The 14,846-nt window shown below is 41.5% G+C and overlaps 1 protein-coding gene and 1 long non-coding RNA gene across 3 annotated transcripts in view; one reads left to right on the forward strand and one right to left on the reverse strand.

Annotated features, from left to right (window-relative positions):
- Window positions 1-9,092, forward strand: part of DSTYK (dual serine/threonine and tyrosine protein kinase) — a 38,530-nt gene extending 29,438 nt beyond the window's left edge. Inside the window, exons 10-13 of the mRNA XM_081865213.1 lie at window positions 708-821; window positions 1,661-1,775; window positions 2,888-3,022; window positions 5,015-9,092. Of these exons, the coding sequence (XP_081721339.1) occupies window positions 708-821; window positions 1,661-1,775; window positions 2,888-3,022; window positions 5,015-5,202 (552 nt within the window). The 3' untranslated portion in view covers window positions 5,203-9,092. The remainder of the gene's footprint in view (window positions 1-707; window positions 822-1,660; window positions 1,776-2,887; window positions 3,023-5,014) is intronic.
- LOC309343595 overlaps window positions 1-14,677 on the reverse strand; it is a 40,130-nt gene extending 25,453 nt beyond the window's left edge. For both annotated transcript variants that reach the window (XR_014157345.1, XR_014157346.1), the window contains exons 1-2: window positions 13,634-14,677; window positions 11,405-11,466 (exon numbers count right to left, since the gene is read on the reverse strand). This is a non-coding gene — a long non-coding RNA (uncharacterized lncRNA). The remainder of the gene's footprint in view (window positions 1-11,404; window positions 11,467-13,633) is intronic.
- Window positions 14,678-14,846: the final 169 nt, after the last annotated feature.

Genomic DNA, 14,846 nt, shown 5'->3' on the forward strand with positions numbered 1-14,846 from the left:
TCAATTTTCTCCTGTTATCCCCCGCTCCCCCAAACCATGACACCTTCACTATTCCATAGCTCTGGAAAGCTAGTAAGGATGCTCAGTCCTCTTTGGGCTGTGCTAGGTTTCCGCCCCCCACACGTCTTTTAACTTACAAGCTAATATACTTCTGCATTCTTGGAGTCTCTAGAGAATACAGAAGCTACTGCCTTGGGCAGTCAACTGCCTATCCATAGATAAGTTGATAAGTTTAGTATTCTAGTATGTTCTGATAATTTGGCTTTAAAATTTTGGCAGCTATGCTCCCTTCGCATTGTTCCTGACTATTGGTAGATCAGATAGTCTCTTCTTCACCTCCCAACCTCAGCCCTACTACATTTTTGGTTAGCAGCAGGTAAAATCTAGGGTTGATGGTTTGATCACAAGTACAACTGTAAAGGCATTTTTTTATATTGTTATATATTTCATTAGAGAGAGCGAGAGAGTGCACACAACACTTGATCCTGGCTACCATTGTGGGACTAGAACTGTATGCTTCAGTAGAACGGATTAAGACAATAGCAGCAGAACTACTCTCTGACCCGCTTGTTTAAGGAAGAAACAATGTTAAAGGATCTGTTTTGTTGGAGTTGCTTCATCTTAGGCAAGAAGCACTGCCTAATAACCATAGATGTGAATCCCATTAAGGGATTGATAATAAGGTTTTTCCCCCACTTTCCCCTCAGGCTGAGTTGACATTGGAGATAAGATTGCAGATTGCCTTGGATGTGGTAGAAGGGATTCGATTTCTTCACAGCCAGGGTCTCGTTCACAGAGACATCAAACTTAAAAATGTATTGGTAAGGGACAGCTTTTTGCCTTGAGCATCATTCTCTTTGCTAAAATGGAACAAGACATCAGTACATAAATAATGGCCTCGTTAAAACCATTCCTTGGAATTGTATCTCTGCTTTATAACTTCTTAAAAATGTAAAAAGTACTTTTTTCAAAAGGCGGGGGGGGGGGGGGAGGCACGAGCAAAAGTGATTGCTGCCATTGTGAAGCACAAAACCTGTACTTTGCTGTATATAGAACACCAAAGGACAATGGTGCTGCCCAAAAAGACAGACTCAAGTGCTGAACCAGAAACTCAAGAATATCTAGGTTTTCATATGACTGGACAAATTTCCTTATAAAGAAAAGACAACCATACCCGATCACAGCTAAACCCAGGGGAAAGATCAGAAACTGAGGCATATCTAAAGGGAGCTCAGCCAGAGTAAAATTGACTGGAGTAACAAAGGGCTATCTTTTCTGATCCTTTGAATGATCAGAAGGCTAATATACCCTTCATCTGTTCAGACTTTCATTTTCACAAGATGTGGTGATGGCAGTTAGTTTAGAGGACTACTTTTACACTGTTACTGTTTCATAAAGGATTAGGTGTATCTATGGTCGTTAGCTAGGAATCTCCAGGATAGCATCAGGTAACCCAAAATTATAAGAAAAAACAAAATAAGAAATTGGTGATTATTTTTGTGCTCGGCTAGATAATGAACTTCAGCTTGGTTCAGCAAATACCTTAATAATGTGCTAGCTGGGATTGTTTGTAGAAGACACTTGTACTACAGTGATGACATGTTGCTCTCTTTTGGATAAGTCTTGAGGCTTGGGTTTGAGTAGTTTGTATCCTTTACAGCTTGATAAAAACAGTAGAGCTAAAATCACAGACCTGGGATTCTGCAAACCTGAGGCGATGATGTCCGGCAGTATTGTTGGGACCCCTATCCATATGGCTCCTGAACTCTTCACAGGTAAACTTATCATAGATCTCCCTATGGACTGTTAGCCATGAAGAATTTGAAGTCCATTCCCTTAAGACAACAAGTCTACATGTGTACAGTAAGAGGGATGCTTCTGCCAGGAAGTTTGGCAGATACATGCATGTATCCTCAGGGAGGGGAGGAGTATACTTTCAAGGAGATACGATACATTGAACTGGGTGGGTTATTACCAATGAAGAAACAGGTAGATGTTGGATTGCAGATCAAATTATCCTTAGATAAATTAATTCTTATCTTTGAATCTCTCTTGTCCCAAATGAATGCTTCGATACTTCTGTCCTGTTACAAATTTATTTTTGTTAAAGGATTAGCTATGCTGGGCCCTCTATTCTATAACCTGCCTCATTATGAAGACCCAGGGTGGATAGGGACAATCAACACAAACCCTTAGCAAACCAGAGTAAAATTGCATCACATTAAAAGACCAGCTCAAACCATGAAGCCCAAACAGCTCTTACAAAGCTTACAAAAAGTGCTCACACTTGGACTTCAGCAAGTCTACCTGGAGGGGAATTTTCCCTAATTTGGTGGGGATGGCTACAGAGAATACCTCTTCGTGCTCATATGGTTGAACTGACACAAATGTTATAACTAAAGGTGCCCTTGGTATTGATCCTTGGTGGTTGTTACGGGGCACATATAGGAAATGATTTAATTAAGTGCTAGCGATAGGATATCCCTTTCTCCTCTCCACAAACTGTGTAGCTAACTCCCACTGTATTGTGTAGCTGTATGGCGAGTGCCACACCCCTGAAGAACATCTTAATATTCTTCCCATATGAGTCCACAAGATCAGATGAGAAGGAACTGTCACTGTCATCAGGTTCCAGGATGAACACCAGAGCATCAAAGGCATGGTGGCACCTCACTTGATGCAGTGGACTTGTGTGGGAAAAGCATTTGAGTGTGCTTTTGTCCCAAGCAGGAGCATTTAAGAGTAGTATCCTTGCTGAAAATAAAGTTGCCTTAACTAAGCTCTAGGTTGTGTTGGAGCCCCCAGTGACTCAGTGTGCTGCTATTTTCCTGACAACAATCTTATGCTTTCTAGTCTTCAACCAGTATCTCTTGCTCATCTGCCACAGGGAAATATGATAATTCTGTGGATGTATATGCATTTGGCATCTTGTTCTGGTACATCTGTTCGGGTCAAGTCAAGTTACCAGAGGCTTTTGAGAGATGTGCAAGCAAGGACCACCTTTGGAACAATGTGCGAAGAGGTAGGCATAACACATAATGCAGTGTTGTGAAGGGATGGAGACTATCTCTAAAGTTCCTAATCTAAATGACCGCATGTCAAGATCTGCTCTCGTGGCAGAGCTTTGGGGTCTGTTTCTTCTGACCACAGTCCTCTGTGCTGCCACACAAGCCAGCCCTTGAAACTCATGGCAGCTTCAGAAACCTCCTTCAGTGCTGTGCAACTGCTGTTCCTAAACAAGGCTGAAGAAGGCACAAAGAGCTCCAATGCAGTGTTTTTTATGTGAGTGAGCTGCTTTGTAGAAGACTTCCAACATTTGAAGCAATTTTGCATAGAGAAATTTGCTTTGACTAAATCCTTTTGGATCAACTGTCCTAAGTGAATAAGCCATTCGAATAAATCTTTACACCCTCTGCATTTTCAGCAGAAGCTAGATAAGGTAGTACTGGAGTGCTCATGTCTTTGCATCTCCTGGTGCTGTTGTCTTTATATTCACAGTGGCTGAAAACTTGAAGCAGATAAGGTGGGCTGAGAGAAATGGGAGAATGAGCAGTTCCTTTAGTCTGTGGTTTCCAGGCTACTGTTGATAGCTTAGAACGCATAAAAATTCTGGCTGCAGTCTTATGCACACTTACCTGGAGTAAGCTGCACTGAACTCAGTGGGCGGTATCCAGCTACATAGATCTGCTCTGGTGCACAGATTTTTTTCTTGCACAACGGAACTGCCCCTCCCTCAATCTACTCTAGAGGGTTGGAGAGGAACCCAGAACAGAGTTATGGAGGCGAAGTTCCTTTGCATAGCCCAAAGTGCTTGCAATAGTGGATCTTTTCAGTTTAAAACTGCCCAGGAAGACTTGCTTCTGAGTAAACATGCCTAGAATTGCACTGCAAAGCACAGCGTGTGTGATTTAAGGGAGGTCTTGTAACATAAAGAGTACCTTTGTTTAGAACTAACTGTCCCGAGAGTCTATAAGTGGCTATGAGGGCTATGACAGAAATATAGGCCAGATATGAATGACAATACTTAATTTCATCTGCTGTTCCAGATGTTGACAGAGAACAAGGATTTCAACTCTTGGTATTATGTTCGTATAGAAATGAGACATCTAAAGATCTTCAAACTAGATATAATCAGTACTTTCTTGGAATAAGGCAACAGCAATCTAATTCTTTCAAAAACATGCATGCATGACTAATGCTTAAGTGGTTTTCTTTTTAAAAAAACAACCACCACCCAGCAATATCTTAAATCTCCTTAAAGTGTTTGAGAATTTGCAGTCCTTAGAGTGTTGGGAATCTCTGTGAACATGCTTCATTCTTTGAACAATGGGCTCTATTAGTTGCTACCTAAATTAGTGGAGCCTCCTGCATAGTTCCTTTTGTTATTAAAATGTACCCTTTTAAGTTCATGCCTATTTTCAAGCTTCCCCAAACGTGACCTCCCAAGATGAAGTTCATACTTAATTTGAAAGCTTCCCAAGCTTCCCTGCCTTATGGATAATGGTAGTTGTGGAAATTACAGTGCGTAGTATCTCATGAAAAAACAGGACTAGCACCTGTAGTACAACTAAGCAGTGCAATTCTGTACATGTCTTCTCAGTTCAGTAGGATTTGCTCCTAAGTAAGTGTGCTTGGGGCTGCAGCCTTGACATGTTTCAAAGTGTTAATCTTTAGGTTTCAGAACCGTTACAGCATATGAAAAACGGCTTATAAGTGGTCAACTCATGTGAACAGTGTAATGCTAGCAACACTTTCGTGGTCACAACAGCAGTTTCCATGAGTAAGGGGCCATACCTTTCCAGTGCACCCTACTTTGTGTAAGTCAGTATTTATACATAATGTGTGTATTGACTCAGAGCCTTGTCCATAATTGGAAGCTTAAGTCTGGTTTCTTTCCAGATGGGCCAGGTAAACAACTTATGCCTCTGACCAGTGTAGTTAAAGCTGAAGTAGCAAAGATCAAATGAATTATTTCCCCTTTCAGTCAAATAACCATGTTCTCCTTTTTGTCCAGGAGTACGCCCTGAACGCCTTCGCATTTTTGATGAGGAATGCTGGCAGCTGATGGAAGCCTGTTGGGATGGAGACCCTTCTCAGCGCCCACTCCTGGGCATTGTCCAGCCCACGTTGCAGAACATAATGGACAGGCTTTGCGGGTCAAACTCGGCACCGTTGAATAAAGGATTAGATGACTCTACTTGAAAAACAAGCCATGGAGGAACTGTTCTGTTATGTGAGAATGCCGGCCCCCACTTTGGCATGGGCAGCTCAAGAGGGTAGCTTTTCTGAAGAGAGACTGGCCAGAAATTGGGCGCTTGGGTGAGACGATACCGAAATTCCACCTCATATAGCAGCCAGGGACATTTCATCCCCAATACACTACTAATGCAAGTTGCTAGTGCTTCCCTCTTCCCTTAAAAAGCAAGAAAGATGGGAAATTCAGGCCTTGCTGTCTGGAAAGGATTTTGCTTATCCCCTTCAGATTCCAGTAAAAGGAAAAAAGCACTGTGTTTCATAACTGGGGCAGCCAGCACATCTGCATCCCTAGCTACAGTCTGCTATGTGTCTGCAATGGCTCCCTTGAAGGTCACACACATGAATGTGGATTATTGGAAGACATAAAGTAGTATCTCTTTCATAGGATGGGTTTTCCAGCTATTCTTAGCGTGGATTCTGAGGGGTGTAAGCTAATATTAACTTCATAGTACTTGGTATGTTTACATGGAAGGATCAAAGGATCCATTCTCTTGAGGGGAAGGCCACACTGTAATGGAAATGCCCTTTAAAAAAAGTATAAGCTACCTGTGCTTTATCTTGTGAACCAAGCTCTTTTTGGTAAACGCTTAGTAGCAATTTTTGCAACATCTGATTAAAGATGGCCTTTTTATTTTTATTTTTACAATCTTACAGCAAGATGGGTACTCCACCAAAAAAGACTCTGCACATACAGAAATTGAAACATAAATTGCTTGCAACTAACTACTGCCTGTACCCAGTGGACAACTAGCAGGCCATGTTTTTAACTACAGCAGCTTTCTTGTTTTGAACCCAAGTATAAAGGCAGTGACTGTTTTAAACTAATTATTGACAGGCATTTTAAAATATTTCTTCAGCTACTTTTTTTAAGCCATTCCCTTGGAGAATACCTAAGAGAGACCTGACATCATTCCATAGATGTGCATGATTGCTATTTCTGACCATTTCCTTCTTTAGGGTTTGTTGTTTGGCTGTGTTAGACTATGTTAATTTAGGAATCCATTGCAGGGAGCACATGGGGAGGACAGTCCAGAGTCCTGCAAAATGAAGGGCTCTTTCTCATGTACTTGACGCACCCCTGAGAGAAAGATTTGTTTGCATTTGTTTGTGCAAGACTTAGTTTCTTAGTACAACAATGTTTTGAGGAAAGGTGTGGGATAAGCTGGAGAATGCAACTGGCGTAAGGTCAAAGTTTTTCTCCCGTGTGTTTGGAGAATGAAGGGTGAAACCTTATTCTCCTTCTTCCACACAATGAGGCATGCACTGGTTTCATCGTCATAGGATAACTGAGTGTGCGCTATACAAAGCCAATCAAACATGCAACATACAGTCCATTGCTTCTGTTGCACAAAGCAGAATTACAGCCTCTTGCCTGTTTGCATAAACTACTAGAGACAAAAGTGACCTTGCAGTGTTACTGGCCCAGCCTAGATGAACCCTTCCTGTGTGCAATAAAATTGAAACTGTGCTTTTAAAATGATTGCTTTTTACTTAATGGGCATTCATTGCTATGTGGTGATCTAAACTGTATTCGCACTTCTGTCTCCAAATTGTAGCATCTGGCAACTTGAATGGGCAGCGACGGTTGCTAACCATGCTCACAAAAAAGCACATATATTCTCAAATAGATATTAGAAATGTCACTTATGCGCTAGCTAGGCCACTGTTCCACTCATTTGACAGTATTACTCATTTCATACCCATTTACTCTGTACAGTGGCTAGTGACCTTGTTTAGAGTGAGGAGGGTCTAGGTCAGTATTTTTGGAAGTATATAGCTTATGTAAAATTAAAATGAATAAAACTATTTGAAAACGGCTTGTATAGCTTTTCCCAAACAGCCACTTCCTTATTCTATAATACCCTGTGCCTTTTTGAAAACTTGAGTTAAAGTATTGTATCAAATTCCACTAGGACTGTCTTCCCCATGGACACCTCTGGCTCAGTACACGTTTCCCAATGTACAACCATGCATGTGCTCCTTTGTTAGGCATAAATTTTATTTATTCTGAGCAGCTCTGAATCAGATTTCACAGGCCCCCTGACATGCCTCACAAGAGGGAAGAGATGGGTTTTGTGTCGTCTAAAGATCTTCTAGTTAAAGCACATTTGACTTCGATTAAAAAATACACCCTTGTTCATATTTGGCAATGCTGTATGCTTTCTCTACGTTACTACCACCCTTGTGGCCTAAGAAGCATGTATTTTGAACACACTAAAATTTTTCATAGCTGTTTCAATAGAGGCAAACAGATGCCACGACCAGGTATTATGGTAGGGGTAATGGTGGCTATCTGTGTATTCAGGCCAGCTGTGAGTGCAGAGCATCTATCACTGCGAGCCCACTCCAGTTACTTGACAAAAAGCATTAAACTGAAGATCTGTTAGAAGCAACTCATGGTTGTTGTTGTTTTAAAAATAAAGTTATTGTTGTGCTCACGTACAACTATCTTATGCACTGCAAAATACCTCTTCTCTCTCCACCTGCCTCTTACCCACTTTGTTCTGTACCCAAAAGGAAACTTTGTTTACTAAACTGTATTATGCAACGTTTACAGGTTGCCACTGACTGGATGGCTAAAGCAGGTGCTCCAAAAGAGAGGTTTCTTTAGAGTTGGAAGCATGATAAATCAAACTAGTTTACAAAAACAAGTATACTTACAGAAAGCAGAGCTGGAGGAATCCATAGTGGTGCTAGTAGCTCATGGTTCAAAGATGGAGCTATTCAAAGCTGACCAATTGCTAGGCCACCTATTTCTGCTTTGGATATTGTGGCCAATTTAGGCTCTGGATACAAACACTACATAGGATTCACATGAGTGAAAGCAAGGCTTGAATGCAATGTCACATTGCCATGTTGCGATGCTGGAGTGTTGCCCTCAGCTTGCTAGTGCACTGCTGCTGTCTTATCACATTGCTGTCTAGTGCAGTGGATTATGGGAGCTTTTGTTTGGCAACTGACCATTTTTGTGTGTGTTTCCTCCATCTGTAGTACTTCTAGTGACTTGATTATACAATGCAAGCCCTTCTAGCTTGTTGAATTCAAGTGCAAGCTATTATATTTATCTTTTTTAAGCACTTTTGTGTTCATCCTTCTCTCAGCCCCTTCCCTCCTGGATAGTATTTGGAGGCTCAGAAACTGCTTGAATGTAGGCTCTTGTAGGGTGACTGTCATTAATGGAAGGACCATCAGTACTGGATCCCAATCTAATGTGGTTCTCTGTTGAGCTTTCACTTTTAGAGATGTACATAATGCCTTCTCTGTATCTACTGGTCTCCTCGCCAGTTGTCCTCACTTTGTTATTTTTTAAATTTTAATACTATGATTTTTCCCCCTCCAGGGAGAGAATAAGAGCACAGCAGCATTTAAAACTCCCTCAGGGGCTTAAATAGCACTGTATTTCTTGAACTTCTAATGCTTCCCTTTGTTTTGGTTCTATTAAACTGATGGTCAGCTGTTACAACTTGGCTATTGGGGGAGGTAGAAACCTGAGTTAAGAGTTGTACAGTTCCATTGTAATGCCTATAGATTTTTGTACTACTTTTATTTTTTAAAAAAACCTATGTATATTAGTGTTAAAGGCAAAGGTAACAAACTTACCAACTGTATAGGAAAAGTGCAATAACATGGAAAATGACATGATTGAGAAAAATATTTCCCTTGTATTCTGTAATACTAATTTACTCTCCACTGCAGCCTCTTCCCCCATTACGTGTATTTTAAGAGACGTGACTGTGGGTCAAGACTTCATTTAGTGCTATAATGAAAGTCTGTTTTAATAGAGAGTGGAATGCACAGAAGTGCTGTGCTGTATAATAAAGGTTGCATTAATATTTTTTGCTGCTGCTTGTGTGGTTTTACTTTTCCAATAATTGTTCCAGAGACTTTGCTGAGTTTTGAATCTGTCACCACCATCACCTGGGGAGGGGTAGCAATAATACCTGCTAATAAACTGATCAAGTGGCTATTGAGCCACAAGGGCGTGGGCTTGTGTTGATGAAGCTACAACAGTACATGCTCTTTGGCAATGGGGATGGATGGATGTCCTTGTGGGTACTGAACTGCATTACAAAATTCATCACTTATTTGGGGATGTGCCAGTACTGCCGCTAGGATAGTATACACAATAATAATCCCAATTCCTGTTGTAAGAGTTTCCACCTAATATTTCTCTTCACTATACTATATTTCAGCCTTGCTTGATAAAATGCAATCTGTTTTTACTGCAGTGAACATGATTACAACTCTGGATATGGCACGTTGGCAATCATTGATGTCAAAATCCTGTGGCACCTTAAAGCTGGCAAATTTTATTCTGGCATAATAAATTTCAATGGATTAAGAGCTCATTTAATCAGATAATCTTATTATGATGGAATGAAGTGGGTTAGTCTTTGTAATTTTGATAGGCTGTTTTGGGTCTGCTCACGGTCCATTCAAAGCCATTTGTCCCAGTCATTGCCTCTTATATTCTACCATAGGCATCTTCAAGGTGGCCTAGGATTTTAGAGGATTAGTTTGGAAAAGATTTCTATTTTACTACTGCATTAAGTAATGTCTGGCAATTGAAAAATATAAGGCTGCCACAGTTTCTTACTATCGTATAAAAAAACAACTATGCCTGCTTGTAATTCTGGATATTCAAAAAAGAAAAAGCAAATAAAACGGAGAGAAGTTATACACAGAACTGTAATACGGGAACAAAAATGCTCCTGTCATGTTCACCTCTATTGTAAAGATTCCCCAAACATCTCTTCTAATGTCATGTACTAACATATCCTAATCCAGAGTTGCCTTGCTCTTCAGCAGCTCTTGACAAATAGTGCCAGTTATACAAATTTAATCTCTTTGTAAATGCAACAGCTCTTGAAATTAGATGGAAAAAAGGCACTTCCTCTTGGCCGCTCTAGGCAGCCATGTTGCTTAACATGAATTCCTTTAACTGTTTCTAAAGGTTTAACATCCTGGATTTAGATGGCAAATGAGACTTGATAGATGACTCCTCCCAATTACTTTTGCTGCCAGAGGGTACAACTTGGGGCATTTGGGATGTGTAAGAAGAGGGAAGGACTTAAAACATTTGAGGGCTAAATTAACCCTTGCCTGCTCTATTTTCTTTCCCACCCACCCACAGTTTTCAAGGTTATTTTATCTGTCAGGCTGCAGCAATAGGAGTACCCATGGGAAGGAGGGTATCCTGTGTACTATGCTCCCTTTCTGCCTTTAACATCCAGGTCTGCTGCCATTCCATCTAATTTATCCCTAAGGATTAATTAAAAACTACAGCAGCAGGGCAGGTGTGCTAAAAAACAATGTACTGGTTAGAGTTAGTCTAATGCATACAGTAAAGGCTAATCATGGAGGCCAGACACATTCGTCCATGAAAGCTTGTGCTATAATAAAATACAATTAAGTGGGTGCAAGATCTTTTGTCAGTATGTGGTTGCTGGATTAGAATTTACCGAAGATTTGATTGCATTCTAGGCTTGAATAAGGACAGTTTCCCCTTTCATTACACATCATTTTATTCCGTACTGTAGGGATGTGGGTGGTACTGTGGTCTAAACCACTGAGAATCTTGGGCTTGCCGATTGGAAGGTTGGCGGTTCGAATCTGCACCATGGGGTGAACTCCTGTTGCTCTGTCTCTGCTCCTACCAACCTAGCAGTTAAAAAGCACACCAGTGCAAGTAGATAAATAGGTACTGCTACGGCGGGAAGGTAAATAGCATTTCTGTGCACTCTGGTTTATGTCATGGTGTTCCATTGCACCAGAAGCGTTTGTCATACTGGTCACATGACCCGGAAAACTGGACAAACACCAGCTCCCTCGGCCTGAAAGCAAGATGAGCGCTGCACCCCATGGTTGCCTTTGACTGGACTTAACCATCCAGGAGTCCTATACCATACCTATTCCTTACTGTCACTACTGTGAATGATCGTTAGGGCTAAACTGCATATTGTTCATGCTTAAACTGGATATTTTTTCTTTGAAGAAAAAGCAGTCAGAGCACCATAATCTAAAAAGAGCTCCTGATTTGAATGGTGGTCCTACACCAGTTTCCTCCTGGAAATCCCCACCCCTGGCTGCTATTTGCTTCCAGGAAATTGCATCCTCAGAGAGTTATTTATTTAAAGCATTTCTTTACCTGTTCATTTCAGTTGCAATTCCGGAGCAAGTTACAGTTCATCCACATACCTGATACAATCACTGCAAAAGAAGGCAGATAAGTGTACAGCCAGTCAATGCTAAAATAAACATTTTGGCACTAAACTGTAACAAGAAGCTTGGGTGAATAACCAGGTCTTCAGCTGACATCCAAAGTAGTAGTTGGGTTTATTTAAAAGGTGCAAGCCATATATTAGAGGGAAGGAAATTCCAAAGCTAAGGTGCCATCACAAGGAAGGCTTTCCCACACATCGCCACATAGCAGGGCTTAGCTAAATCAGTGGGTAGGAGGGAATTTCACAAGGAAACTGGCACAGAGCCCCCATCCATACTGGGAGCATGTTCTGGATGGGGGCCCTGTGATTGCTCCCCCCCCCCCGGAAGAATGGTGATGAGTTTAAGCATGTTTTTTCAAAAGTACAAATTACATAATGTGTAATTTGGCCTTTTGTACTTTATGCATTTCATGACCATTTGATCTCTGTTTTTCTTTACCCACCAACACCTATCCATATGTATGTACATAATATCCTAGACAGCTGCTGCCAGTCAGGGTAGACAATACTGGACTAGATGGACCAGTGACCAAGCTCCATAAAAGCAGGTTCCTATGTGCTAGTCCATGAAACCTTACACAACAGCTTGTCTTTAAGGTGCTCAAGAAACTTGTTTTTAACTAGAACAACCTAACCAGGACTACACCTATTTGGAAACCTAAAATCTGCCTGGGCTTTTTCATATTTGGAAATCTTAAAAGCCACATGAGTATAGACAAGCTTTTCAGCTGATCTCATGGAATATTGTGAACATTTCCCAGCATTTTCCTAGGGCAAGGTACACCAACTTGTCAACAAGTGAGTCAGCATTAGCGCAGAAAAATGAAACTGGATTTGTGCCTGTCAGAAAGACAGAGGTGCTCTGTTATAGTTCTTCGAAGTCTTTAGTCCCAATCATATAACCAGCAAATGTTTTATAGAAATCCCAATTGCCTATGAATTTAATGACAAAGCAAGAACCCCACACAAACAGAAACAGTCTCTATCACAGCACCTGTTGCAATCTACAAAATTGAATTAGGCTGCCATCTTGCATATATTTTTTTCCAGCATCAAGCTAGGATTACAGGTATTCAAGAAGCATTGCCTCTTGCAAGTAAATACATTGCAGCAAACCTCAGTTTTCACTGGCAAGGGGGTCCCAGCTAATCTTGGCTCCACGGCAAATAAACCTATACAATATAGGAGTTTCTAAACACTCAGAGCAAAAAAGAGGGTAGTTATTTTCATTCAAAGCATGTTCAAAAAGTTGCTGAAGAGACTCTTCTTCCACCCCTCCCAAATTTTGGCTGAGAATTTTGGTAGTGGCCCTGGATTTTGAGATAAGACTAAAATGGAGGACCAGGAAACTTCCAAAGAACACTAGAGAAATGCAGACATTTTCAGCTCCAGGGCCACACTCCCTTTTGGACAATGAAAGGGGTCACTTACCAAGGGGTGGGTGTAGCCAAAGTGGGTGTGGCCAAACAAATACCACTCCAACCAGGCAAGTAAAAGGTTCAAGGACACATTCCAGCCACGTAAAAACACAAGATGGCAGTGCAGAGCAGAACCAGTGAGAAATGTGGCCTTGGCAGAGTCTTGAGCACTGGACAGAATGATGTGGAGGCCTACTTCTGATCCCTGGGCCTGAGGTCTGCTCACCTCCCACTTCCTCACCCCACTGCTAATAGAAGAAGCAGGATGTTTGTTGTTGCGAATCAAGAAACAAGGCATTTTGCCTCTTGTTCTTCTCAAGTCACGTAGAATGCAGAAAGTGAACTGCAGCTTTCTTAGCATTTTCTTAACTTCTATAAGGCAGCTTAACCCACACTTTGGGAAGAAACACAGAAAAAGTAGCACTCGTACAGTGGTACCTTGGGTTACAAACACTTCGGGTTACAGACTCTGCTAACCCAGAAGTAGTACCTCGGGTTAAGAACTTTGCCCTAGGATGAGAACAGAAATCGTGCACTGGCGACACGGCGGTAGGGGAAGGCCCCATTAGCTAAAGTGGTGCTTCAGGTTAAGAACACTTTCAGGTTAAGAAAAAGACCTCCGGAACGAATTAAGTTCATAACCAGAGGTACCACTGTATTTGTTTTCTGTTTAATATATTACTGTAACTCACAAAGGGATAAAATGTATTCGAAGGTAAATATTCTCAGGCTTACCGTGACTTTTGATTTTTGGGAGAAAGAACCACCAAGACCAAAAAGAACCTGAAAAAAGAAGTGTGCCAATTTACAGAAAAAGATGTCTTGTGTTGTGATACTCTTATCATTTTACAAATGATAACTGAGACACTTACAGTCACTTTTTTTGTATACCACTTTCCATATAAACATAACTTTTTGAAGTGCACCATCCATAAAATTGAAATACTTGTGTACTGTATTTGTACCACTCATATCCCTCCCAAGAAGGAGCATTGTTATCACCACCACCCACTTAAGGAAAGCTAAAGATGCTTTCTGCTTGCTGCATCGTGGTGTGTTCATTTACTCTGCAACCGCCTGTCTTGAACCTGCTTCTGAAACAATATGAGTTAGTAAATATTTAGTAAATGTCCCAACAGATTTAACTGCTAGAGACAGAAGGGTTGTGTTTCTGGTGCTGAAACCTAAAAACGACAATTCCAGACTATGTGGAATTGTAATGTGACAGTAAGGGCAGTGGTTTATCAGAAATAGGTACATGAAAATTTGGGATTTGCTTCGAAGGGAAGTCTAAAAGCTACCCGCATGAAATCATGTCGAAACACGTTACAGCTGCTGCTTCTACTACCTTTACATACAGCATTTAACAGCACTGATTGAGAAGCAATTTCCCAAGCATAGCTACCCGGCTTTGCCTTCAGTATCTGCGTTCTTTCTCTCCAGATATTTGCATAGCTGTCAACTTTTCCCCTTTTTAAGGGAAATTCCCTTATTCCGAATAGGATTCCTCGCAAGAAAAGGGAAAAGTTGACAAATATGGATATTTGTAATTTGGAGAGAAAAGGCGGCTCAGTAGAAGCCTTTTCCCCACAAGCCCTGCGGCTATCACAACACGCCTCTCGATTTCCCTTTCAGGCCAGGAAGGTGAACCGGGTGCTCTCCAGATCTTGTTGGATTACAACTCCCATCAGCCTTAGCCAGGATAACCTGGTTGCAGCCGGATTTCAACAACATCTGGAGGCACGCAGGTTCCCATACCTGCCCTAGAATAACATGCATTACGCCCGCACCGTTTCCTCCTCCGCTGCCGCCCGCCCCCCGGAACTCTTCGCGCACGCTGCTTCGTTTCGAGCCGGTGTTCTTTATTCGACGGACTGGGATTCGTAGCTGCCCTGGCGACTGCCTGCTCCTGACGCCACTCAAACCGTTTGCCCCGAGACGCTGTTCG

This window comes from Podarcis erhardii (genome assembly GCF_964252035.2).
Source record: "Podarcis erhardii genome assembly, chromosome: 6".
Classification (NCBI taxonomy): domain Eukaryota; kingdom Metazoa; phylum Chordata; class Lepidosauria; order Squamata; family Lacertidae; genus Podarcis; species Podarcis erhardii.